General features: G+C 52.8%; 7 protein-coding genes across 7 annotated transcripts; 3 read left to right on the top strand and 4 right to left on the bottom strand.

Moving 5' to 3' along the window:
• Positions 1-2,087: 2,087 nt before the first annotated feature.
• QC764_109980 (uncharacterized protein) lies at positions 2,088-3,588 on the bottom strand. Its single transcript, XM_062942265.1, has 2 exons — positions 2,391-3,588; positions 2,088-2,323 (listed from the first exon to the last, which is right to left on the bottom strand). Exons 1-2 carry the CDS (start codon positions 3,325-3,327, stop codon positions 2,178-2,180), a joined length of 1,083 nt encoding a protein of 360 aa, XP_062805199.1. The 5' UTR covers positions 3,328-3,588; the 3' UTR covers positions 2,088-2,177.
• Positions 3,589-5,706: 2,118 nt separating this feature from the next.
• QC764_109960 (uncharacterized protein) lies at positions 5,707-6,900 on the top strand (the record flags this gene model as incomplete). Its single annotated transcript, XM_062942264.1, has 4 exons — positions 5,707-5,868; positions 5,941-6,000; positions 6,295-6,447; positions 6,478-6,900. The coding sequence occupies 4 exons, from the start codon at positions 5,707-5,709 to the stop codon at positions 6,898-6,900; spliced, it is 798 nt and encodes a 265-aa protein (XP_062805198.1).
• Positions 6,901-8,610: 1,710 nt separating this feature from the next.
• On the bottom strand, positions 8,611-12,988 carry QC764_109950 (uncharacterized protein; the record flags this gene model as incomplete). Its single annotated transcript, XM_062942263.1, has 2 exons — positions 9,292-12,988; positions 8,611-9,239 (listed from the first exon to the last, which is right to left on the bottom strand). The coding sequence occupies exons 1-2, from the start codon at positions 12,512-12,514 to the stop codon at positions 8,611-8,613; spliced, it is 3,852 nt and encodes a 1,283-aa protein (XP_062805197.1). The 5' UTR covers positions 12,515-12,988.
• A 125-nt stretch (positions 12,989-13,113) lies between these two features.
• On the bottom strand, positions 13,114-15,445 carry OLA1 (Obg-like ATPase). The gene is made up of 4 exons (XM_062942262.1): positions 14,951-15,445; positions 14,768-14,839; positions 14,225-14,710; positions 13,114-14,025 (listed from the first exon to the last, which is right to left on the bottom strand). The coding sequence occupies exons 1-4, from the start codon at positions 15,023-15,025 to the stop codon at positions 13,474-13,476; spliced, it is 1,185 nt and encodes a 394-aa protein (XP_062805196.1). The 5' UTR covers positions 15,026-15,445; the 3' UTR covers positions 13,114-13,473.
• Positions 15,446-16,036: 591 nt separating this feature from the next.
• On the top strand, positions 16,037-16,795 carry QC764_109930 (uncharacterized protein; the record flags this gene model as incomplete). Its single annotated transcript, XM_062942261.1, has 1 exon — positions 16,037-16,795. One exon carries the CDS (start codon positions 16,037-16,039, stop codon positions 16,793-16,795), a length of 759 nt encoding a protein of 252 aa, XP_062805195.1.
• Positions 16,796-17,041: 246 nt separating this feature from the next.
• Positions 17,042-19,786, bottom strand: QC764_109920 (uncharacterized protein). The gene is made up of 2 exons (XM_062942260.1): positions 18,646-19,786; positions 17,042-18,581 (listed from the first exon to the last, which is right to left on the bottom strand). The coding sequence occupies exons 1-2, from the start codon at positions 18,863-18,865 to the stop codon at positions 17,344-17,346; spliced, it is 1,458 nt and encodes a 485-aa protein (XP_062805194.1). The 5' UTR covers positions 18,866-19,786; the 3' UTR covers positions 17,042-17,343.
• A 457-nt stretch (positions 19,787-20,243) lies between these two features.
• Positions 20,244-21,911, top strand: QC764_109910 (uncharacterized protein). The gene is made up of 3 exons (XM_062942259.1): positions 20,244-20,970; positions 21,038-21,192; positions 21,257-21,911. Exons 1-3 carry the CDS (start codon positions 20,865-20,867, stop codon positions 21,566-21,568), a joined length of 573 nt encoding a protein of 190 aa, XP_062805193.1. The 5' UTR covers positions 20,244-20,864; the 3' UTR covers positions 21,569-21,911.
• The last annotated feature ends 1,768 nt before the right edge of the window (positions 21,912-23,679 follow it).

Raw genomic sequence — 23,679 nt, 5'->3', positions numbered from 1 at the left:
GTCCAATCACGGAGATGGCGGAGCCGGGGAAGTCGAAGCCCCAGTCTAGGATTGGGACGGTGGTGGTGGTGGTGGTTTTTTGGGCGGACGAAAAGGGGAGTTGGAGGGCTGAGAGGCAGGCGAGATAGAAGACTGTAGATACCATGATGGGCATTTAGGCGACGTGATGTTGTCATGAGACATGAGGATGGGGGTGTAGCCCCTATTTATCAACATTTTCTCTCCAGCCGTTTGATTGCCCCTGCTATCAGTTAGGTAATTGTATGGTCGCATCCAGCGAAGCAGACCCACTGTTTTCCAGGTTTTTATCAGAAAAGCAGGTCCGAGGTTTAGACTGATCCTTCAACAGGGCCTCTGCAATACCGGGAATAGGATCTTTCAAGAGTCGTCTCTTCCCCTGCCCAAATCCCCATCTCGACCAAACTCAGGAGCCATCTATAACGCTACCGGCTCACCAGGTTGATATTGATTTGCATGAAGCAACTTTGGAAGAGATTATCTTGGTATTCCACATTGAACAGTTAATCCACAATGCCATCAAACCACAGCAGATAGTGATCAACTCAGATTCAGCAAGCCTCCCGTGGGGACTCCATCAAGGTCCAAGCCTGACATCATTCACCACAAGTCTCAACGGCATGCCCATTACTGTTCTCATCACTGTCAAATCACTTCTTCTCATCCCCCAGTTCCTCTTTGCTTGCAGTGAGTAAGCGCCAGCCGTCATGCCCCCGCCCCTCGGTGACTTCCCTCCCGCTCGCACCTTTCCACGTTCCCCCCATTCCCCAGAGTGACCGTCCACCCGTTCCCTCCTGGCCCCAGAACGATTGATAGACACATTCAACCTCAAATCAAGCAGCTCGATCCCAACAGAAGCCGTCATTGGTGTAAGGTGTTTAATGATGATGACAAGAGTATCCGTGTTTCAACCTAATAATAGGTGGTCCGTTCAACTCCTGATAGAAACAACATCTAGGAAAAGAATGAGGTTCCATTCTTCATGATGGAGAACCACCTCAAAATATCTGAAGACACACATTTTTTTTTTATAAATTTTTTTTATTTTGATTTTTTTAAGTTTTCTGAAAAGACGTTTTAGAAGAGGGCGGTACATACCTTTTGAATCTGCTGTTGAGAGGAAAAAGAAAAATGGAGGAACGTGGGAGAGGGGGCCAGCAGATGTATAACTGCACACTGCCCGCCTGCGCCGGCAAACAAGCTCAAGGTTTTTGACATGACAAGTGGAGGTGAGGCGTTTGTGGACACGCGTGATGGCTGGGTTTTTCATTCACACGCCGTGGACAGGAAAATAGGGCGACTGCCATAAGCCTTGGAAGAGAATCAAAAGGCCTTGAAAAAGTATCAACAGGCGTTAAAAGATAGTCAAGAGGCCTTGCAGAGATAGATGAATGGCCTTGAAAAATGACAGTTAGAAGCATTTAAACTATCCTTTCAGGCTTTGATTTTTCGTTGCAGTCTCTTATTCTTTGTCCGTGATGTGTCTGTGGTGCTAGGTGACGGGCACTAGCAAACTCAAAACAAGCCAAAAGAAAAGTCCACTTCGGTCATCAAACTTGTGAACAACAGCTTTCGGCCACCGGAGTAATACCCAGGTGGGCGATACCATTGGGGAATGTCCGGTGTTGCATGCATTTTGCTGTTTTTTTTTGGCTCCCTTTTCTTTGACAAAAAGTTGGTTCGCATATCCCAGAAAGAGAGCCAGCACCCCTGGGGAAATAAAAAGGGGGGTGTTTTGTTTGGTGTGGATTGGTGGACTGTGATTGGTGTGTTGGAACCTTGGCCAACTATCCCCCAGACAAGCAATCCAGCTGTTGATTGATGGATCCCCAGCTCTCTGTTGCTAGTGCATCATTTAGATGCCTGAATGAAGACTCGATACTCTGCCGGGCGCATAGAAAAAAGAACTGGGAGCAATTTATAAATTCAAACAACGTTTGTTGGAAATATTCGCAAAGACGAGACTAGATCGTTCAATGCAAAAGAAATGTGCACAAATAACCTGCATGTAAAAGCAAGCTAGATTCAACCTACCCTTTCAACCCTGCCCTAGGTTAAATGGCACTGCATCACAAAAGATAATTCAATTGCAAAAAATGACGATGACTTGCTGCTCCAAACAAAGTAGACAACCAACTTCATTCCTCAACCAAAGAAATCTACAAAACAGACTCCCCAACCAAAGTATACACCAACCTGACCTCCTCCCTCGCGCCAATAGCGTTGCTAGTAGCGTACATGAACCTCTCCACATCACCAACAGGATAAAGACGGCCAGACACGTAGTACAGCTTGATATCGGGAACTAAATCAACATCTCCAGTCAGTAAACCACACCTAATACAAACAGTTAAAGCACGAAGAAAACTTACCCCCTCCATTGGTAGCAACCCACTGCCAGGTAATCTCCCTCGTCTCCGTATCAACGCTCCAAATATCACTCGCGTACTTGTTCTTCCCCGCATCCACCGTCTGAGGAACCGCCCCCGGCTCAGTAGGCGCGACAAACTTGAGAGAACCATAATTATCCTCCAGCTCGACGATATTACTAGGATGGCTATCCTTGTTAAACCCAAGCGGGCCAAACGAGGAGCTCAACCGCAGCTGGGACCCGACAGTCTCGTTCTCGAGGAGGTTGAATTCGAATAAAGTAGGCTGCTGATTGTTGCTGGTTGTGATGGCGGGACCGTTGCTGTTGTAGATCCATCCTAGGGGGGTACCCGCGTTTTTGCGGATAACCTCGATTTTGATCATGCGTTTGACTGGCTTGGGAGCGGGCTTGGCAGTTTCGGTGGCGATGGCGGTGGTGTGGATTGTTTCGGTTGTGGTTTCGGTGATGGTGGTTGCGTCGGTGAGGGTGACTGCATCGGCGGTGGAGGTTACGGTGCTGATGGCGGGGGGGAGGCTGAGGCAGGAGCAGGCTTGGGAGATGTACTTTTCGCCGTAGCTGGTTGGGAGCCAGGTTGGGTAGGCATTGTCACGCTTTGCGGGGGTGACGGTGACGGTGGTGCTGGGAGACTCGTCGGCAGGGAGGGTGACGGTGATGGTCGTGTCGACTTGGGTGACGACCTCGGTGACGTAGCTGGTTTCGGTCACGGTGGCTACGACGGTTGGGGTGACGGTTGTTTCGAGCGTAGAAACAGGAAGACCAAGGAAGTCACGGCAGAAGTCGGAGGAGGCCGACCCGGAACGGAGGAGGTTGAGAAGCGGGTCATCGGCCGGGCAGGTCCGGAGGCAACGGGCTGCCGCGCCCGAGAGAAGGGATGCGGCTTGCAGGAGGAGGACGCCACTTCCGGTCTTGGACAGCATGTTGAACGAGTGGCTTGGAATGATATGATCAAAAGAACGAATGGACGGCTTTGAGAAAAGCTGAAGATCAAGAAGAAGAACAAAAGAACAGCAAAGAGACGCAATGTTTTAAGGCTTCCATTGCCACTGATCCCTTGAGCGCAATCTTACTTCAAATCCTTTGCATATGCGCGATGACCCCGACAACCTGGTTCTGGGTGGTCTAGATCAAGATCCTGATGGAGTTCTCTTCAATAGCGCTTTTAGCTTCGGCCAACGATGGATCGCCTGTCAGCTCCTCGCTTGAACGCCTGGGTTTCCAAATTGGGATATGGCAAGGGTGTCACCCCTGTCGCTGTACGGATAAGCTTTTTACCTTGACTTCCATTTTGTGGGGTTTTGGAACGTTCGGTCGGTCCTCTCTTTTTATCTCCACGCATGTGTGGGTTGTCATCAATGCTACCTTGTGGATGCTTTCCAACTTTGTTGTTTTTGAATGTTATTGAACAAGTGGTCACCGAGGTCCCTGTGATATTGGGAAGGTGTAAGGCAATGTGATTATCTCTTCTTTCAGGTATTCAAAACCCAGCCATCATGCGCCATCCACCATGACATAGACAGCTCCAGCGGGTATATTCTGTAGGAGGAGCCTGCTGAAAATAGAAAAGATCGTAGGAAGATGGTTCATCATGAGCCCTTGGGCAGTCATATTCGGGTCACCAGTCGTGGCACTGTTGGCATTCCCGAACAGTCGCAGAAGATCCAGCGCTAGACTGCGCATGATGCCATAGCCAGCTTGAAGAGCATCGACCTCTCGGCAGTGAAGACCGCAGAAAAAGCTGAGCGGGAACACACCGGGCGAGGACATCATCTCGGCGATCAAGGCGCAGAGGTAGCTGAGAGTAGAGAGCGAATAGTTGCACTCAAATGCCAGCTCGTCGTGGAGAATGAGAACTTGCGACTCGAGAGACTTGAGCAAGGTCACGAATGCATCTTCGATCATGAGAATACCGATCTGATTCTGACCTGTGGGCTTTAGGGAGGACGAGGTTAGCCGTACGCTATGCATGTCATGCTTGCAACGTCGAGGTAAACTCGCCAGTAAAATCCTTGGCAACACCTGCAAGGGTAAAATATAAGGAAATCGTTGGCCAATTTTGAGTTTCGCTGTTTTTGTAGATTTTCTCCACGCGGGTTTGGGAACAGATTGATATACTGTTCTCCTTCTTAACTCTGTCGAGGGCATCATTGTGCTTCGATTCGTACTCACTCTGCTGAAAGAACGCCTTGAGAGATTCAACTACTGGGGTGTCAGTTTTTTGGTCTTGGCTTTAGGTCCTGTAGGGTTTTAGTGAAGAAGGAGAGACTTACAAGCACTTGGCTGATCGAAGTAGGAAACGGCATGGCGAATGAATTCCAGAACGGCCATGTGAAGATCCTCTGCCTTGTGTCTTGGATCTGGATCGCCACGATACAGTCTAATCTGTGCCTTGCTATGTGAGACAGTGTTGCCCAAGCTGTCTAGAATTTCCAGTATCTTTATGCGGATCGCCTTCTTGCGAGTCGCTGTCCAGCCATTGGCCGTAAGCAGGAACTCTGGACATCAAGGAACAGATAGTTCCTTACATTACAAAGCAGTCTTAGGCCACCCGCGAGAACACCCACCGATACAGTTGTCGTTCGGCACTAGTCCGACAAGGAATTCGATACGGCGGGCGGCAATACCACCGAGTTTATCGGCAGCCTTCAAAAGGGTTTCGCCAACTGCGCCTTCGGTCCTGGTGGGCTTGAAATGCCCCCATTGCCTTTGCGACCTCGCTGTCCGAGACCGTCCCAGGACGTGGTTTCGAACGCCTCGATAGCACTCTGATCGGCGTAACGTCTTGCTGAAGCCTTGAAGTCCAAGGAGATGCTAGAACCCTACACTTTTGGCAAATAAATATCGGCCGAGAAGGAACACATAACCGACCGATTAAAGTCTGGTGGAGCGGGGGCAGATCTTTGTCAATTGTACCCGGCCAAGCCACATGGCAACACCGGGGTCGTAATCAGATGTTGAGACCCAACGGGGACAAGCTCCATGAAAAGGATGCCGACGTGCCTGAGAACGCTACGCATTATGCTGAGTGGATTGGTAGCGAGGTTATGGTCGACTTTGAGTGGGCACTGCAGGAAATACCAGGTGATCCAGGAAGAATGGGCCAAATGCCAAAGATGGGATAAGGAGCGTTCCTATCCAACCGAAGGGGATGATCTTCTGATTCTACCAGCTAGAGTGTTTGCATTTGTCTTCGGTACGAGAAAATGGGGCACGTTTTCCTTTTCCTTTCAGTGTGCTTACATACAGTACCTACCCTGAAATACCACTGACGAACCATTTGCCATGTAGCCTGCCTCAAAATGGGCAAAGACAACGCCGGAGAGGAGATGATGAACAAAACGCGGAGGCGGTCGGAGCCATGGGACGATTTACAGCTTCCCGATGGGCATAAACGTTTGGTGCAGTCTCTGATTGAGTCGCATTCCGATCACGAGGGACCACGCAGCCTGCATTTTGATCTTGTAAGGGACAAGGGTAAGTGTCACGCCTCGCCAATTATGCTTGTGGTATGAAAAGTAATCAAGAGGTCGTAGGAGAGGGGGTCACCATTCTCCTACACGGGGTGCCTGGTGTTGGAAAAGCATCAACAGCTCGTAAGTGGCATCCCTCTTTACATCTACTAACCACCATCCCGATTTGGGGATTGCCAACATGAATCAGAATGCGCTGTAGAAGCAGACGATCGCCCTTTGCTCCCCATTACCTGTGGTCAGTATCGGTTGTACATGTTTCATAGAGCAGAGCCAGGAGAGAGCTAACAGATGTATAGGCGATCTCGGTACTTCTCCACGTGAAGCCGAGAAGAGACTAGAACAGCTGGCCCAGCTATGGAACTGTGTTCTGCTTCTCGACGAGGCTGACATATTCTTAGCTATTCCGACAAGCAGAACGCGAAGGACTCCAAGATCGGCCCGGTTTGGAACGGTCGCCGAATCCGCAATGCGTTCCGAAGCGCTGTTGCGCTGGTGGGATACCGTTCCAGTGGCGGCAGGATCAAACTCGAGAGGGAGCATTTTGAGCAGGTGTCCGAGGTGTCCCACGTGTTCAATCACTACCTATGAAGCATCCAGTCAGAGACCGACTCGGCAAAGGCCGAGAGATGGGGTTACCGTATCGACGAATATCGCACCGATGAGACGATACACCTGCAATCACAGCATAACCACTCAGACAACCGCAGGCCGGCAGAAGGACCTGGGCATGCTATGTTTGGGCAGATGGGAACGGCACCCAACGTGAACACACCGGCTGGGTCGGCGGCGCCTTTCATGCACGCCGGTTTCCAACACTTTGGCCAGCAAGGGGGAGGGTTTTACAACCCTCAACCTCAACAACCCCATGCAGCAGCTTTCCCCGTGATGACCGGAGCTGCGCCAGGTCCTCTACAACAACAGAATCAGCAACTGGGATATCCCATGGCGGCACCGCCCCAGCACTACGGAGCTGGCTGCGGAGGCCCAACTGCCTCAAGGTCACTCGACTTCACAGGGTAATGATGGACCACAGGGATGATCCCTTGTGGCATACCTGAGGATTTGGCTTAGGGCTGTGATTTCTAAGAAGATGGATGAGCTTCCAGGTGAGTAGGATATGTTGAGTTTGCCAGAATGTGTTTTGTTTCTTTAAACGTCGTGTCGTGGGTGATAAATAAAATACATGAAACCAATCTTTGTCGGTGGGCCAACATGTCTCTCTTGACATATGATGCGGTTTACCTGCACGTGCGCAAATTGTTGAAACTTTGTCTTTTCGAACAGTCAGGTGCCCATATTGGCAAATATAAAGTCTTGTGTTGTTGCATGGGCATCCCAAGCCTGGTTACAATGAAGCCGTTCTGATCTCTGGCGATCACATCCAAGATCATCACAGGTGTCCGGCGACTATCCATAACCCATGACGACTGTCCATAGCTGCTGTGTATGGCTAGCCATTGGTGCGAAAACTTTGTTCTTACGTCTTCCGAAACTGAAATGGGCTTAACTTTGAGAGAACTCTTACGGAGCCCCCTATTTATCTTACCAGCGCTCCCTCTCCACCTATTTACTCGCCCTTTAAACAATGCAATAAAAGGCCTTGCAAGAAAATCAACAAGCCTTTAAACCATCTTTAGAGTCCTTTGTATTGTTTTCAAGGCCTTTTAACTATCTTATAAAGTCTTTTAACTATCTTTCGAGGCTCTTAAGTTATTTTTTAAGCCCTTTAATTATCTGTTAGAGCCTATTAAATGTCCTTCCACGCTTGATAGTCAAAAGAGATACTCGGGAGAGCCACCTCTTTTAGACTTTGGCTTTTTTTGGGGGTGGGGGCATCGGGTAAATAAGCAGGGGGCTCTGTAAAGGTTTTCTTCCTATCTTTTGCTTCAAAGCTGGAGCTCTCGCGTGAACTTAGGTACTAATCCAAGGCACCTCACTATTCTTTCCCCTCTCATATCCATCTGACAGTTTGCTCCCCCAAGAAAGACCAAAAGGTATGTCTTCACGATGACGGCCGAACCATACAAACCATCCGAGATCCACGTCGCGGCGGCAGAGCACGAGGGTAAAAGGTGGAAATACCTTCGCTCGTGGGGGATTCGTCGATTTCCCAACAGCAGCCGTGAAGAAGTCCACATTGAGGGGGGGGAGGCAACATCACTCTTTCTTGCCAACGATGTCCCGACGCTGGCGGGGTGACTTGACAGCGGACAATGTGTCCAGGGGTCACGGCGCATAACCCCTTGGGTTAGGTATCCCACTTATGTGTTGTATGATCGTGAACATCCCGAGCGAAATATCAACTGCATCAAGATGGGTAGTAACGACGACGGTGGCGGGAAAAAAGCAGAAGAGTAAGGGCGGTGGTGGTGTAGGTTTGGATACGTCTTGCGGGGGTTTTTTGTTTGGGAGTTGGCTGGTTGCGGTTGTCGTGCTGCTTGAGGATATAATCGTTAATGTGGTTGATGATGTGCAAAGCTCAGGGAAGGCTTGCATTGGCCATTCCTCTCTCAAAAATAATATGTGCTGAATAACCCTACACATCTATCAATACAACCCCTCTTCTCCCATTGCCTCTTCCCTACAAAACCTTACTCATAGCCAAAAGAACAGAAAAGTCGTCGGGTATCCCCCATCCGTTTAATCCCGATCTTGTTATCCTAACCCCATCACCAAAAACACAAAATTACACAAAAGCCACTCGCTAGGTAGGCTCTCCCCCCTCCATCGCTAACCCCCGCTCCCACTCCCCTCCCCCTCATCCAACAACCCGTCAACCAACCCAACCCTCATCCTCGGCCTAACCACCCCCTCCCCCCCCTCCTTAACCCGTCTCAACGCCCTCCTAACCCCCTCCAACCTCCCCTTTCCTGCACCACCATCCCCCCTCGCCAAATCCCTAATCGCCCTCCTCCCCAACCTCTCATGCATCTCCCTCCACCCCGCCAACTCCCCCGCCACCGTCTGCTGCGTATACCTCAGCTCCCTGCCAAGCATCTCCGCCTCCTGCTCCATCTTCCTCGCCTTCTCCTCCCTATCCTCATTCATCCTCTGCCTCGTCTCATCCAGCAGTCCCAAAGGCCATCTACTTGACCTGTTAAGCGTGTTATAGTTCCTTTCTACCTCCTTCCGAATAGAAACAATCTTTGCTATCGTCTGCGGTGGTCTCCCCAGCGCTTTGAGTATAGCTTCGATATTGCTGTACAGCGCCAGAAACGCCGAAAAAAACTGCGAAATAGGCGACGACTGCGAAGGCGCCAAGGAGCGAACGTAGGTTTCGAAGCCAGAGATGTAATTCTGCGGGAGAAAAGGGAGGGTGGCGAGCGCTTTGGAGAGGAGGGTGGAGGACTCGTAGAGATCTTTACACCCTATTAGTTACCGCTGACAGTGATGGAGGCGGAAAAAACAAACCATTGACCACATTCCCAATATTGTTCGCCCTCCTCGCCACGCTCCTCGTCGAAAAGTGCACGCTCCTCACGATATCCCTCGCGTGATCAACAAACTGCTCCACCTCCCTCAGATCCTGCACCGGTTCCAGCTCCTCATGCACCTTTTCCAACAGCGCATCCGCCTTGAGCTTGCTCCTCTCCGCCATCTGATCCAGCTGCAGATCCGGCACGAGGAAAAACTCCCACAGCATCTCGTGCGTGGAAAACGTCGGGTGGGCAAGCAACACCTTCAAAAACCAGTCCATCCTGATTTGTAAATCCTTCAGCACCGCCCTACTCGGCCGTGAAGGGATCTGCGTCGGCGATCTCAGGTCCGCCAGCGAAGGGATCCACGACGCTGGGTTTTCCATCTGCAGCAACTTGGCGAGATGCTCAAAGTCAGCCAGGGACCTCCGACAGGTCGTCACGGCATAGCTATGCTCGTCAACTGGGGCCCCCGACTTGAGCACGAAGCGGATGGTGCCGTCTTCGACAAAGAATGACCTGACTACTCCCGTAGTGCGGGAGTCGGAGCTGCCGTGGGAGAGGGAAAACAGCACAAGATCATCAATCTTATTGCGCAAGTCATCGTCCTTGGCCAACTCCACCGCCGTCAGACCTCGAAGTTCTCTTGCAGCAGTGTCGACTCTTGGGTCGCCAAACAGCGTCCTGACCATATCAAACCGGCCGTATTTACTCGCCAACATCAGCGCCGTGAACCTCTTTTCGTTTGTAGCGTTGACATCCAAATCGCACTGCTGCAGGATCTTGAGTGCCAGTTTTGGTTCGTTGACAATATGAAGAAGGGTGTTCCCCTTCTGATCAACATGGTCGTCAATGTGTAGAGGCTGGCCATCTCCCTGACACTTGGTCGCAATCTCCAGCCCTTCCTCCACCATGGTGTAGTAATTTGGGTTATCGTAGGATCGACACAAAGCAAACAATGGGGTTTGCCTGTTCTTGTCCTTTTGTCTCCAGGGGAGTAACCGGCCGATTCTACCGATTAGAAAGGGTGCGTGGAACAGATAATGCGCTGCGCTCCGCCCCCAGGTGTCCTGACGAGCGAGATACTCCCTGATCTTGTTGTCGTCTCCCGTAGAGTCGAGAATGTAATCAAGAAGTCCGTTGATGACTTCGGCATTGCCCAGCTGCACGGCCGCGCTGAACAACGTTGTTTCTTCGTTGTCCTGGTCCTCCAGAATGACCGGTGCCGTGTAGTATTGCCGAAAAGACAACAAGTATTTCAACACCTGTGGTTGCCCATGTTGAATCGCCATCATCAAAACCGACTCCCCTTTGGCGTCCTGTGTTTGAACCAGGCGCTCAATAGAAGTGTCGCCTTCGATCCCACTTGTGAACGTCCCGATGCTCATGGGCAACGACCGAAACGAAATCTCGGAGCCGCTGGACATACTCCTGGTGTCCATCGACACCTTCTTGATGCGTTTTGGTGGTGGTTGTTCCAGAGTTTCGGCTGATCCATTTTGAAATGGAAACACATGACCGAGCCCAGATCCGACCGAGAACCTCTCTGATGCTGCTAGAGTTGTTGACGAAGCTCCATTCGTGAAGCTCCAACCAGTTGACGATCGCCTCCGCCAACGTGAAGACCCGTAATCGTCCTCATCTTCGATCGCATCCTCTGTTGGTTCCAAGATCTTCCTCAGCTCCGGCATATCCCCCTTCGAAACAGCATCCCACAAAGCCTTATTCCTACGACTGGCCCTCCTCAGCCCTCCAGACTCCCGGTCGAGATACGATAACACAGCCTCGAAGGTGCTAAGCGCATATCCCATCTCACCACTCTCCACATCATCGATAAAGACGAAATGTCTTATATACGCCAACCTCGCCTGGAGGTGCTTGATCTGCGCCTTGATCACCACATACAGCAACAGCGACACCAGCGTATCCGCATTTATCGTCATAGCCGGCTTCTCCGTCGCCGACCTCGGCTGTCCCTGTGTCGCCGCCCCATCGCTAAACTGCGTCGCCGCCTTCGTCGTCGCCAGCAAAATCTCCATCATCTCCTGCGGACAACTCGCATTCGGCATCTTCCTAAACTCCTCGACCGCATTCCCCAACCGGCTCACCACCTCCCTCTTGGCCTTCATCCCCCCATCAATCGCAATCCCCAACTGCGAGATGTCAATATTGTTCATCTGCCTTATCTTGGCCTCCAGTTCCAAATCATCCTGCCTCCTCAACCCGGCAATCCTAGGAAACAGCAAATGGTGCACATTCTCGGCAATATACCGCTCGATCAACCTCTCCACCACCGGCCCCGTCAAGTCCGTCGTCGCCCCCAAGAGCGACAACTGCTGCTTGTCCACATTCTGAAACAAATCAATCGCCGTCGTCACCGCCGTCTCCAACGAAGTCCTCATAACCTCCTCATCATCCTCCGTCAGCACATTCTCCGGCGCCCCATTCCCATTCGTCCCCTCTCCCCCCGCAATCCCGACCCCTTTCCCCGGCTCCCCCTCCGGCACTGTCTTCCCCGACGGCGGCGGCGGAGGCGGCAATATCCTCTCAAAAACAATCGTAAACTCCCTAAAAAGCTTCTCCAGCCCCCCCTGCATCTGCTTAGCAATACTCGGGAAATTAACCAGCAGCTCATGAAAACTCTTGATATCCTTCTTCCTTGTCGTCCCCGTCCCCCCCTCACTCAACAACACCTTCCGCAATCCCCCCTCCGCCAACGACGGTGACGGTGGTGGTGGTACAGCCGGCACAATCCTAACCTCCTCCCAAGACCCCACCAAAGGCCGGTTAATAAAATAGATCAAAAACTGCCTCGGGTCCAACGTATCCGGGTACCAAAGCGTCTCATGCAGCAAGTTGGCCTGGGCCAGCGCTTTAAACCCCTTGTTGGTGTAAACCCCCCCGTCCTTGACCACCAAACTCCTCCCATTCACCGTCCCGTACATTTTCGGCTTCCCTCTCATCTCCCTTAGATTCTGCTGCTGTCCCTGACCCTGTCCATCCTTCCCCCCTTTCAAAAGCGGTATCCTCACCACATGACTCCCGAGAAACTCCTCCGACCCAATCGACGCCGTCAGCGGCGCCCCTGTTTCTGCGTCTCGCGAGTTGAGGAGCACATCCGCCAGGGGCACCAAGAGAATGTGCTGCTGCGGCGGGAGGCACTGCGCCAGCACCGGGCTCTTGAGGAAGGCGCTCAGGAAGGGGTTTAGGGGTTGCATTCATTCGACTTTTTCCCTCTCCCTCCCCTTTTTCACTGTATGGTGTTGTTGAATTCTGTTGTGTTATAAGCCACCATTGGGCGGTCGACGATGGGTAGCAGTCATGCAACTATTGCTTAGATTCTATGTCGAGGAAGCTCGTAGGTAGTAGACAACGAGAAAAACGCGGTGGTGGTGGTGGTGGTGGTGGTGGTGGGATCAGACGTGACGCAATCCCGCCAAAAGGGAAGCTCGCTCGGCAAAGATAGGTAGGTGACGGGTTCGTTGGCAGTGTGTGTAGGTACCAAGCTCGAGTGGTACAGCGCGGGGGAAAACAGAGTCGTTTGGGTGGGTTGTCAGAGAAAAGATGTAATGGTCGGGATTTGCAGAGTGATTCGCAATGTCGGGTACGGCGTCGTCAGCTTCGGGCGCATTCCACAAGAACTGTTTGGTTACTTATGTATCTGGGCCGGCGATGCTGGACGAACAGCATGGGATGGATGGATGCCGTGGTGGGTGGAACAGTGGCATCCCTGACGGCTTGGCGCTACGTACAGCAAGCAGCAGGTGGCACCAACCGCAGCGACAGCTCCCGCCCCTTGTGGCCACTCCGGCGATCTCCCGGCAAGCAAACACTCAAGTGGGGGTCACATATCAACACTCGGTCAGTCATGCTGAAGAAGTCAAGAAGATCATTTCACACTTTTTTATTGGGTTTTTTTTATTCTGCTCTTCTATGCTCTGCGCAATTGTTTTCAAGGCAGCAAGGCTGTGTTCCCCCAATTCTTACCACACAATGAAATGATACAGGCGACACTGAATGGCAGCTCTCAGCTCACGCATGTAGCCTCTTTTCAGACTCGCTCCTCTCAGGATCTTGCCTGAGCTTCAGTGACATGATGCCCAAGTATTTTACACGACAGGCTGCTTACTCATTTCTCATAAACTTCATATCATTAATTTTAATGTGAGCTTAGAGCTTAGCTCTTGGCGGCACCGGCCTTGAAGTGCAGGATATCACCGTCCTCGACGATGTAGTCCTTGCCCTTGGTCATGATCTTCCCCTTGGATCTGACCTCGGCTTCGTCACCGAGCTCCTTGAGGTCGGCGTACTTGAAGACGATGGCCTGGATGAAGGTCTTCTCAAAGTCAGTGTGGATAACACCAGCCGCCTGGGGCGCCTTGGTGCCGTTGCGGAGAGTCCACTGGCGAACCTCATCGGGGCCGACAGTGAAGAAGCTGCCGAGATCGAGGGCCTTGCGCATGGTGACAATGAGCTTGGGAAGAGCCGACTGGGCGCCGACCTTCTTCTCCTCCTCAGCAACCTCCTCGTCAGTCTCGAAGCGGGTCAGGCGCTCCTCGAAAGCGACGGAGATGGGGATGATGGGATCACCAGGAGCGTTGTCCTGGATCCACTTGGCAACACCGGGAAGATACTTGTTCTTCTTGCGGATGTAGTCCTTCTCGGAAAGGTTGACAAGGTACACGACAGGCTTGGCCGTCAGGAGAAACAGAGGATTGATGACCTCAATCTGTTGACTCTATTAGCATCAACTTCCCCAAAGAAGATCATGTGTCAAGTTGGAATGTGTGATATCGTTCAGATTTAAAGTTACTCTCAGTATGCCAAAAAGACATTCGACGAGCTGGGTTTAAAGTTCGGGTCACGGACCCTTTATCATCATGGAACCACGGGAAGGAATGGATCAAAAACAAAAAGCAAGCACATACCTCCTTGGGACCCCAGGTGCCCTTGCGGACCTCCTTGCCGTCCCTGAGATGGGCCAAGATCTTCTCGATCGTGGCCTCCTCCTCCTTCCACTGCTTCATCTGAAGACTCTGACCACCCTGGCGGGTCTTCTTCTTCTGGTTCTCGAGGGCCTTCTCAACGAACTCAATGTCCTTGAGTCTCAGCTCCTCGCTGATGATATCGAGATCACGTGTTGGGTTGACATCACCCTCGACGTGGATAATCTCGGCATCATCGAAGCAACGAACGACCTGGAAGATGGCATCGACGGCGCGAATGTGCGACAAGAAGGCGTTGCCGAGACCGGCTCCTGTTGAGGCACCACGGGTCAAACCAGCGATGTCGTAGACTGTGAGGTTGGCAGGGACGCGCGACTTAGGCTTGTACTTCTCGCAAAGCCAGTCATAGCGCTCATCAGGGACGATGACGCGGGCCTCCTCTGGGTCAATGGTAGCATAGGGGAAGTTCTGCGGCTTGTATCAGCATCGCCAGTCCCTTCAGGATCGAATCCGTTCGATGCGTACTGCGGGGTTACCCAGGTTGCACTTGGTGATGGCCTGGAAGAGCGTGGACTTGCCGACGTTCGCCAACCCGACCTGATAGAAGGGAGAGAAAAGGTTAGCAAGAACTATCTATATGAGCTTAGGGAGGGAGGGAGTGGGGAGAAGGAGGGAAGGAGGGAAAAAAAAGGAAAAAAAAGAACCCACAATACCACTCTTCAGGTTGTTACCAGGACGGCCCAAGAGGACCTTCTTCTCCTCGACGGCCTTTTTTGGGGGCATTCTGGCTGGACCTCTTTTTTTGCTGTACTGACGAGTAGAAAGGTAGATGAAAGTGCAATCAAGCACTGGCTTTTTGAAAAATGCAGAGCTAGCTGCGAGGGGTCGAAGGAGGGGTAATGGAGAAGAGAAGAATGAACTGCCAATAAGGGACGCCGTTGTGACTTGCTCGTGGGCCACCCAAGAGTGCCACGAGCCGCGCGTAGTTGAGGCTTTGGATATAAAAGGAGCCCTGAAAGAGTGAACGACAAGGCTGTGCTCAAGGCAAGTTTTTGTTTTGGTTTGTTGGGCTTCCCAGCGATCGCTTGATATTCTGGTCGCCGGTTTTCTTTTTTTCTTCAATTTCTTGAAGGTTTTTGGAGTTTTAAAAGCACCAGCAACGATCAGGGCACCACAGCGCAGAAATTTCAATGAAAATGATCCATCTCAGTGGGGTAAGTCTGGCTCTGGAGAATCGATTGGCCGACCTGGGGAGCTTTTCGAGAGCGCTTGGGCCACCTCGGGACCTGACTGTGCGTTCCGGCTCTGACGGGGTGGGGCTAGCCGAGTCGCGAGCGTCAGAGTGGGGTCTTCTGGAAGGATAAGCTGCCCGCGCCCGCCGGATGCGAAAGACATCCATCCATCATCTGCAGCAGCGGGCAGTCACCTGGAAAGTGTTTCTGATGCATCACTCTTCGCACAGCACAATTGCCTTGTGTGTCTTGACTACGATTAGACCGAAACTATCTCCATCTTCATCATCATAAACCCACAAACACCTGCGGAATGCACCCCTCACAACCCCGATCCTAGTCGCGGCATCCTCGCTATCAGAAATCAGTTTGCGCAGCAGCTCTTTGTTCTGCCATTCCTCACCAACCTAGTGTTGCCTATCGCAGCTATCCGGACCTACACTTGCGCAGCCACATTATTGACCTCCACCACCCAAGTCTTGCTCGCTTTTCAAACCTAATACCTCTTGAACCATCAACCCATCCATCCATCACAGTCACTATCATCAAAACCACCAAGAAAATGCCATCCTCAACCCGCCCCCCAGCCCGCCCCTCCCGCCCCTCCCACCGCTCCACCCTCTCCCTCCAAAAAACCGAAATCACTATCCATGTCTACGACCTCTTACCCCCGGGAAAACTCTCCAACACCCTCTGGGCCCTGGGAACCTCCCTCCTCCACTCAGGCGTCGTCCTCAACAACAAAGAATACGCCTACGGCGGTCACGACCGCCCCGGCCTCACAGGCGTCTACTGGACCAAACCCCTCACCCTGCCCCCCGGGGGAACCTTTCGCACCGAGATCCTCCACGGTTTCACCCTGGCCACCGAAGCCGAGATTGACTCCATCATCCGGAGGGCGTCGGAGGAGTTTTTGGGCACGTCGTATAATTTGCTGACCAAGAATTGTAACCATTTCACGAGTTATCTGTGCGAGAAGTTGACGGGGAGGCCGGGGCCGGGGTGGTTGAACAGGGCGGCGAATATTGGGGTTGCGCTGCCTTGTGTTGTGCCGAGGGAGTGGATTGAGGCGCCGGATTTTGAGACGCATAATAGAGGTGGTGGTGGGGGGGGGTTTGTTGGAGGGGAGGAGAGTGGGGATGAGTACTATGGAGAGGGGAGTAGGATGCTGAGGGGGAGTGATGAGGTGCCTAGGTTGGTTGGGCAGGAGGGGAGGAGGGAGGAGGAGGAACACGGGATGACGGTTACCAAGGGGAAGGGGAAGGCGAGGGATGAGGAGGGGAGGGTTTTGCCTAGGGCGGAGAGGGCTCCTACTTCTTGAGTTTGGGTTGCGCAGTCTTGGGTCTTGGGGGTTCTGAAACTACCGAGGCGTATTGTTGATTTCTGGATTTTTGCGCTGAGTTTTGCGTTGAGTTATTGTTTAGCATTGTTTCTGGCGTTACTTTGGATGGAAGGATGGGCGTTTAGGGGGTCATTTTATCTTGATACCACGGGACATATTAACCAGGCACCATTTTGGATGGGATGGCGCGCTCAGTTGGATTGAATTACATTTATTTCTTTTCGTCGTCTGTTTCTATGGTTGGGTTCGAGTTGAACAGAGGTGTGGTGTCGGGAGACTGTGTGTGCTACGCTTCCCACGCGAGACAGACAGAGAGGGCAAGATTGGATATGACACAGTTAATCTCTGTAAGGCTGTTCACCTTTTATACTTTTTTCTCCAACCGGGTGACGTTGGCCAAGTTTTTGTTCGACTGTCTGTTTCACCCTCCCTACCTACCTCGTTGCCAAAAACTCACGGCATTGGCAACCTGACCAAGTTGTCACTCCGATATATATATATATCAACCACCTCCTCACAACCCCCCCTTACGAAGCAAGAGCCCCCGCCTCCTCAGCAACCATTGCCATCTTTTTTCCCTCCCTCAACCCCACCCCCTTGATCCTCCCCGCCCTCACATCCTCATTAAACTCCGAAATCTGCATCGAGATCCCCTCCAGTGTGCTCGCCACAGGCGTGTACCCTATCCCCCCCTCCTCCACCCTCCTCCTGGCCTTGCTGTCATCCACCACGGAGTGAATCCCCACATTCAACACCGCAGGCTGGAGCATACTGATCGGTCCCTTTGCCTCTTTCCACCCAAACCACCTCGTCAAAAACGGGGCTCTTGCCAAGAGCAACGACCAGAATTCCATAACGTGAGCGATAGCGTGGATGATGAGGGGCGAAGCCTCAGAGTAAGCGAACTTGGCATCGGAGAGCGTCTCGCATGCTAGGGCCATGTCACGGAAGGTGATGGGTGGTCCGGCGTCTGTTATGACGAACGGTCTCCCTGCACACGCCGGGGGGGCGGTACCAGAGGGGGATGGCAGGAGCGCGGCTTCGAACTGGAGGTGCGCCAACGAGACGTTGCGGGAGTAGACAAATGACTGGATCACCTGGGGAGTAAAGGCGATGTACTCCCCCTCCCGGAGGATGTTCCCAACCAAGGGGTCGGTCTTTTGGCCGTAGATTGCGTTTCCCGGGCGGAGGCAGCCGGTTCGGAAGTTGGCTGTGTTGGCGGAGCAGATTGCCCTCTCGGCTTCGGCTTTGGAGCGGGCGTAGTTGGCGAAGAAGTGGGAGTGGGGGCGGAGGGGGAGGTCAAAGTCGGATTCGTTGCAGAGCTGGAAGTAGCCGGCGGGATGGGACTGCCAGGGCCAGGTTGGGATGAAGCGGGTGGGGGTTATGCTGACTGAACCTGAAGAGGTGGCGATGAAGATGTCGCAGTTGTGGTGCTGCTTTTTGGCTGTGTTGAGGACGATGATGGCGCCGTCGCGGTTGACGCGGCTGACGCGGGAGTAGAGGAGGGGGTGACGTTCTTGGGGGCGGATCACGGCTGCGGTGTGGAAGACCGTGAGGGGGAGGTGGGAGACGGAGGGGGGCCAGGGTTTGGAGAAGGCGGCTTCAACGGAGGGGATGGAGGTGATGTCTGTTTGGACAAAGTCGCAGGCGGAGGTCTTGGGGAGCATGTCGTCTCTGGTGATGGGGGCGAAGTCGAGGATGCGGATGCTGGAGGGGGATTGGCCTCGCTCGAGGAGCTGGAGGACGATGTCACCACCCACAAGGCCTGGGTTAGACTGTTAGCCTTTGTGTGCGATAATTTGAGGTTTTGGTTTTTTTGGTGAACTTACCCGAGCCGCCGACGATTATGTATCTTCTCTCTTGAGCGGGGGGCACATGTTTGAGAAAGTTGACGGGGTTTTTCTTGACATTTTCATAGGCATCCTTCACCTGCTCTTTTGTCCAGCGCTTGGGTGAGAATTTGCGGGCTTCCTCAGGGGTTGATCTCAAGGCCGAGTTGAACCGGTAAAGCCAGAAAACGCCAAAGACGACCAGAGCCAATATCAACATCGTGAAAGATGGTTTGGAGAGTGTGGTGGAGAGTTTCACAACAGCGAAATGGGCAGAAATTTCGGAGGCTTATGAGGATCAGAGGGGTACCAGGGCTGAAATGCACGTTGGACATCACCGCAAAGGATCGGCTCCCTGCTCCCGAGCTCGGATTGAATTTGTTCGGCAAGGCGGCATCGCCGACGACATATTGTCAAAGAAGGCTATGAGCTATAATATTCCAACATGTACAATTTTTTGAGAATACCCACAAGCAAAACCCGATCTCTTCAGGGAACTTTGAGAAACCAATCATGATCTGTGTCATCTCATCATGTCCCAGGTCTCGTCGCTGGAACGTTGCGTCCGCGGCCAATAAGGGTTGGCATATTTCTGTGGCATTATGTAAGCCGACCTTTAGAGGAGCAGGTTGTCCGATGCGAAGGCAGCAGGAGGATGGTTACAGCAGACCGTAGTAACAGCGAGTCAACAAACATGCTGTATGGATAATCCGTTGGGCCGCAACAGACAGACAGACAGAATGCATCATGAACCGGGAGGTTGGTGTTGAATGTTGATATCCCAAGCAACGGCTAGCCACACCGTCTCTTTGTTGAAGATGTGGCTCTGATTCTCTTTGACACCGCACGGAAATTGTGACGTGGAGAGACATGCTGGAGCGACCATTGTTCCAATTCGCGGCTGTGATTGGCCGAAAAGGCCCATGTGTTCCTGAGCAGGAAAGTGGAGGGCGGGGCCATTTTAGCGTCTTCAATGCTTATCGCGCGTGATCGGTCGGGTCTTGGGTTCTTGGGCTTCTCCATGCCGCTCCGCTGTGCTGGAGAAGAATTTGGAGCTTCAATATCCGAGACTTCCAGGAAGACGCAAGGTCAGAAGTTCATCTCATGTTGATGGGGAGGGATGGTTACCCTCTGTGTCTTTATGCAAGCGCTCAAGCGAAGGGGAAACAAACAAAAAGAACAGACGATAAACAGGGAAATGGTGATGAATCTTGAAAGGTCTGTTACAAGGTACCTTCTACCACACAACCTACCCAATTGATCCACGCCCCCCGGCGGGAGAGCCCGCGAGTTCCTGTGAGCCTGCGTCATTCGGCATTGCGGGCTGAGAGCTCAATTTGCGCTGGCCCGCCGGCGTTTTGGTCTCAGCAAATTCTTCAAGAAAGCGTCCTCTCGGCATTTTGGAGAATTTTTAGATGCTATACTCCGTAGTGTACAGCATGTCATGTCGTGCAAAGAAGAGACCTGGATGCAATGCGGCGATAAACACTGAGTGGCACATGCACAACAAAACCAATGCACGTCTCCCCGGATCGTCTCTCTACCTTAGCTGTGATGACTGTTCAAGGTGTCAGTGGGTGCCAGGCCAGAGAGCTAGCTGGCAGGCTCCAGGACAACCAGCGCCAGGAACGACGGGAACGGTCAGCGCAGTGAGCTGTCTGCAGTAGCGCCAAGCACCAAAATCGGCTTTTCCCTGCCGCTTCCACACCGGATCGGCCAATCAAGAGCTCACCAGCCACAATTTTCCCACGGCCATCGTGAAGCTCTGGCACCTTCCCGCCTCTGATTTTCCCCAAAGGGTTGCTTCCCGGCGACTCCAGCGCCGAGCTCCAAAACACAGGGCAATCAAACACTATGTTTCGTCCCTTGCTCAAAATGGCGCCTGTTTCCTCCCGATCTTGCTCTCTCTCTCTCTCGTGCTCTTCTCTTCACTCTTCCACTTTATTACCAGGTAGTCCATTAAGCTATCCCCATACCACAACGGATACTCCATCACAACAGGAACTAGGAACCCCGCGCTCGTGGCATTACGGCACATTTTCCACCTCCCACGGGTACCCCTGCCACCGACCTCCAGATCCATCCTTGATCGTGCCTTATCTTTGCGACGCCCGCCGCATCCATCTCGCTCGATTTTGTGGAAAGCTTCCTCTCTCTTCTCTCTCCCCCTCTCCGTCACAACAACACAAACCAAACCAAAAACAAGTCCAACCTTCGCCATGCGTCAATCCATCCTCCTCGCCGCCCTCTCCGCGGTCACTGTTGTTGTTTCCCAGAACCAAAACTTCACCATCGACATCACCAAGGTCGAGGCCTCCACAAAATGTATGTCGTACTGAACCTGAACCACTGTTGCATACCGAGTAGAAATGAAACTGACCGTCTGCGACAGCCGGATGGTGCACTGCCCAGTTCAACTCCTGCGGCCTACTCTGCTTCGGCTCCCTCCAAAAGAACGACTGCGAACCTGCTGACCTGACTTACGAATGCCTTTGCTCCAATGGCACCACTCCTGGTCTTGACTACTACGCCAACACCCTCCCTACTGTGAGTCTTTTTTGCTTTGACAGGACGAGCCCCGCTTGACTAGCCGCTGACCAACCTGTCCCAGTTCATCTGCGAGGAAGCCTTCAGCCAGTGCACCGCCGAGAGACAAGGTGGGAGCGCTTCCGAGCTGAGGAAGTGCACCACCGACATCAGGGACCACTGCGGTACCCTCGACCCCAATGACGCCACCCCCAGTGGCAGCGGCAGCAACGACGAGGACGAGGACGAGGCTAGCACCACTTCTCCTACCAACACCCAGGGCGCCGCTCAGACCAACCCTCCCGGCACGTCGACTTCTCAGGCTGCCGCTCCTACCAACTTTGGAAACGGCATTGCTGCCGTTGCTGCCGGTGTTTTTGCTGCTGCTCTTCTTTGAGCGTAGTAGTAATACGGGCTACACGGTGGTGAGGAGACGGGTAGTGCTGAGCGGCAGCTTATGGTGGTGAATAATACCGCGTAATGAGAGTCAATACCCTTGGTCTATGCGTCAAGAGTGTGGCGGCGGTCGATCGTGGAATCTTTTGTGGTTCTTGTATTGATTTTCTCTTCCTCTGGACAGAAGAAAGGCTTTGTTTTGATTTTGCATCAGCCGGCCTATAGGGACCTTAATGTTGCATGAGAAGAATACGAATGATCCGGCTGATGATATGTAACCAGAGAGAGAGAGAGAGAGAGAGAGAGAGAGAGAGAGAGAGAGAGAGAGAGAGAGAGAGAGAGAGAGAGAGAGAGAGAGAGAGAGAGAGAGAGAGAGAGAGCCAGAGAGCGAGCACATGAAAGGGAGAAATATATCCATTTGATTTTTAGGCCCCGCGGGCAAAGCGCGCGATTGTCTGGACCCATGTTGTTGTCGATGTGTGCACCATGGTTCAAAGGAGTAGTCGACCGAATTGGGATGTGAAAGTAGAGGCGGGCTTTGTTGGTGGGTTGTGGGTAGATAGGATTTGACAAGAGACTGGTCTATGAAAAAAAAGGGGGGGGGGGGGGGGGGGTGATCTTTGTTGCCATTGATGACCGGAAAGGGGGATCACATATCAGCCTACAACCGCCCATTTTCCACAACCCTCAGGAAGCCTGGGAACGCTTGCCGTTCACCACCACCATCCCAGACTCAATTTTGTTTTAGTGCTTGGAAAGGAATTCCACACCGATATCATTTATCGACATTTTATACGCGAGTTCTCCTTACTTACGCCATGTCGTTCCCCGTTATAGATTGCAACGATCGGTACTTGTTCGGGTACGTTCTCTACCTCGCGAGCAACCGCTCGACCCAAACGTGACCCTAGGCTTGGATCCCAGGGATGGCCGCATGTTTAGAATACACCGACCCTGGCGGCCGCCCCTCCTCCCCGCGCGCGACCCCGCGCAGGCTTATTACCATGACAAGGTCCTCGACCAAACCGGCCTTGACGGGATGAGACGGACGCTGCCGCCCGAGTTGAGTTTTCAGATTGCGAACGAGACGATGAAGATGGAAAAGTGCCTGCTTGATCGCCTCCGCGCCCGGGTTTGAGATTTGCTCGCTGGGGGAGGATCGGGTGGTGCAGGAGCAGTTGAGGATGAAGAGGGTGGATGTTTACGTTGTGCCGGAGCATACTGAGATGAGGAGGGTGGCGACTGACTATGAGCGTGACAAGTACGACGGGGAGAAGGATTGTCCTGTGGCTAGGGGGTCGGGGAGGTTGCTGAGGGCGGGGTGGGATCATGGGGAGGGGGGGATCATATAATGGGGTTGTGGTTTGCGGAGGATCCGAGGTTGGTGGTGCCGTTTGGGGAGGGGAGGGATGCGGCGGCGGTGGAGTGGGTGAGGCCAACGAATTTGAGGGACAAGAGGGAGTTGGAGTAGTCTTTTGACGGGTGGGCGAGGCCGTTTAGGAGAAGGAGGCTGATCCCCCCAAGCCGACCCGGTGGCCGGGAGGAGACACATATCGGGATCGGGATAAATCGGTGTACCGGGCGTACATGTACAGGCGAATCCGGCGGCTGATGATCAACAATGAATCCGCACTGGGACGCGAAGGGACTGGGGGATTTGTTTGGGCTTCACTGGCTCAACGATGTGAAAGCTTCCAGGTGGTATCTAGACAACCCCGACCACAAGACCCTTTTCAACAACCGCATAAGGGAACTAGCATTGTGGATCGCCAAGGAGAAGGCGAATCAGTCCAAGATTGAGTGGGACGACATGCCGAACCTGGAGGACGTCTATCTGAACTGGAGAGGCCTGTGTGCGCCGACCAACCACCCGAGCGACCCGATAGAAGATGTGGAAGAGACGTGGGGTTACCCCGATATGCATTTTGTGGCCAAGATTGCAAAGGCGATGAGGGGGAAGAAGCTGAGGAGGCTGGTGATTGCAGGTCTGAGGAGCTACGTCGGCCCGCAGGGCTACGATGCGTGTGGCTTGAGGAAGCTTTTTCAACTCGGATCATAAACTGGTGGAGGATGTTTGTGACGGCGATGAGGCCGGGGGGGGTAGCTGATATT

The sequence above is a fragment of the Podospora pseudoanserina genome, chromosome 1 (genome assembly GCF_035222485.1).
Source record: "Podospora pseudoanserina strain CBS 124.78 chromosome 1, whole genome shotgun sequence".
Lineage (NCBI taxonomy): Eukaryota > Fungi > Ascomycota > Sordariomycetes > Sordariales > Podosporaceae > Podospora > Podospora pseudoanserina.
This window is presented reverse-complemented; position numbering and strand designations above follow the sequence as displayed.

Coding starts and splice junctions, on each gene's coding strand:
- QC764_109980 (XM_062942265.1), bottom strand. CDS start 3,327: ATGCTGTCCAAGACCGGAAGTGGCGTCCTCCTCCTGCAAGCCGCATCC. Junction 2,324..2,390: donor GGTTGCTACCAATGGAGGGG/GTAAGTTTTCTT, acceptor ATGTTGATTTAG/TTCCCGATATCAAGCTGTAC.
- OLA1 (XM_062942262.1), bottom strand. CDS start 15,025: ATGCCCCCAAAAAAGGCCGTCGAGGAGAAGAAGGTCCTCTTGGGCCGT. Junction 14,840..14,950: donor ACAACCTGAAGAGTGGTATT/GTGGGTTCTTTT, acceptor CCCTTCTATCAG/GTCGGGTTGGCGAACGTCGG. Junction 14,026..14,224: donor GCACCTGGGGTCCCAAGGAG/GTATGTGCTTGC, acceptor TAGAGTCAACAG/ATTGAGGTCATCAATCCTCT.
- QC764_109920 (XM_062942260.1), bottom strand. CDS start 18,865: ATGTTGATATTGGCTCTGGTCGTCTTTGGCGTTTTCTGGCTTTACCGG. Junction 18,582..18,645: donor CATAATCGTCGGCGGCTCGG/GTAAGTTCACCA, acceptor AGTCTAACCCAG/GCCTTGTGGGTGGTGACATC.
- QC764_109910 (XM_062942259.1), top strand. CDS start 20,865: ATGCGTCAATCCATCCTCCTCGCCGCCCTCTCCGCGGTCACTGTTGTT. Junction 20,971..21,037: donor GGTCGAGGCCTCCACAAAAT/GTATGTCGTACT, acceptor CGTCTGCGACAG/CCGGATGGTGCACTGCCCAG. Junction 21,193..21,256: donor ACGCCAACACCCTCCCTACT/GTGAGTCTTTTT, acceptor AACCTGTCCCAG/TTCATCTGCGAGGAAGCCTT.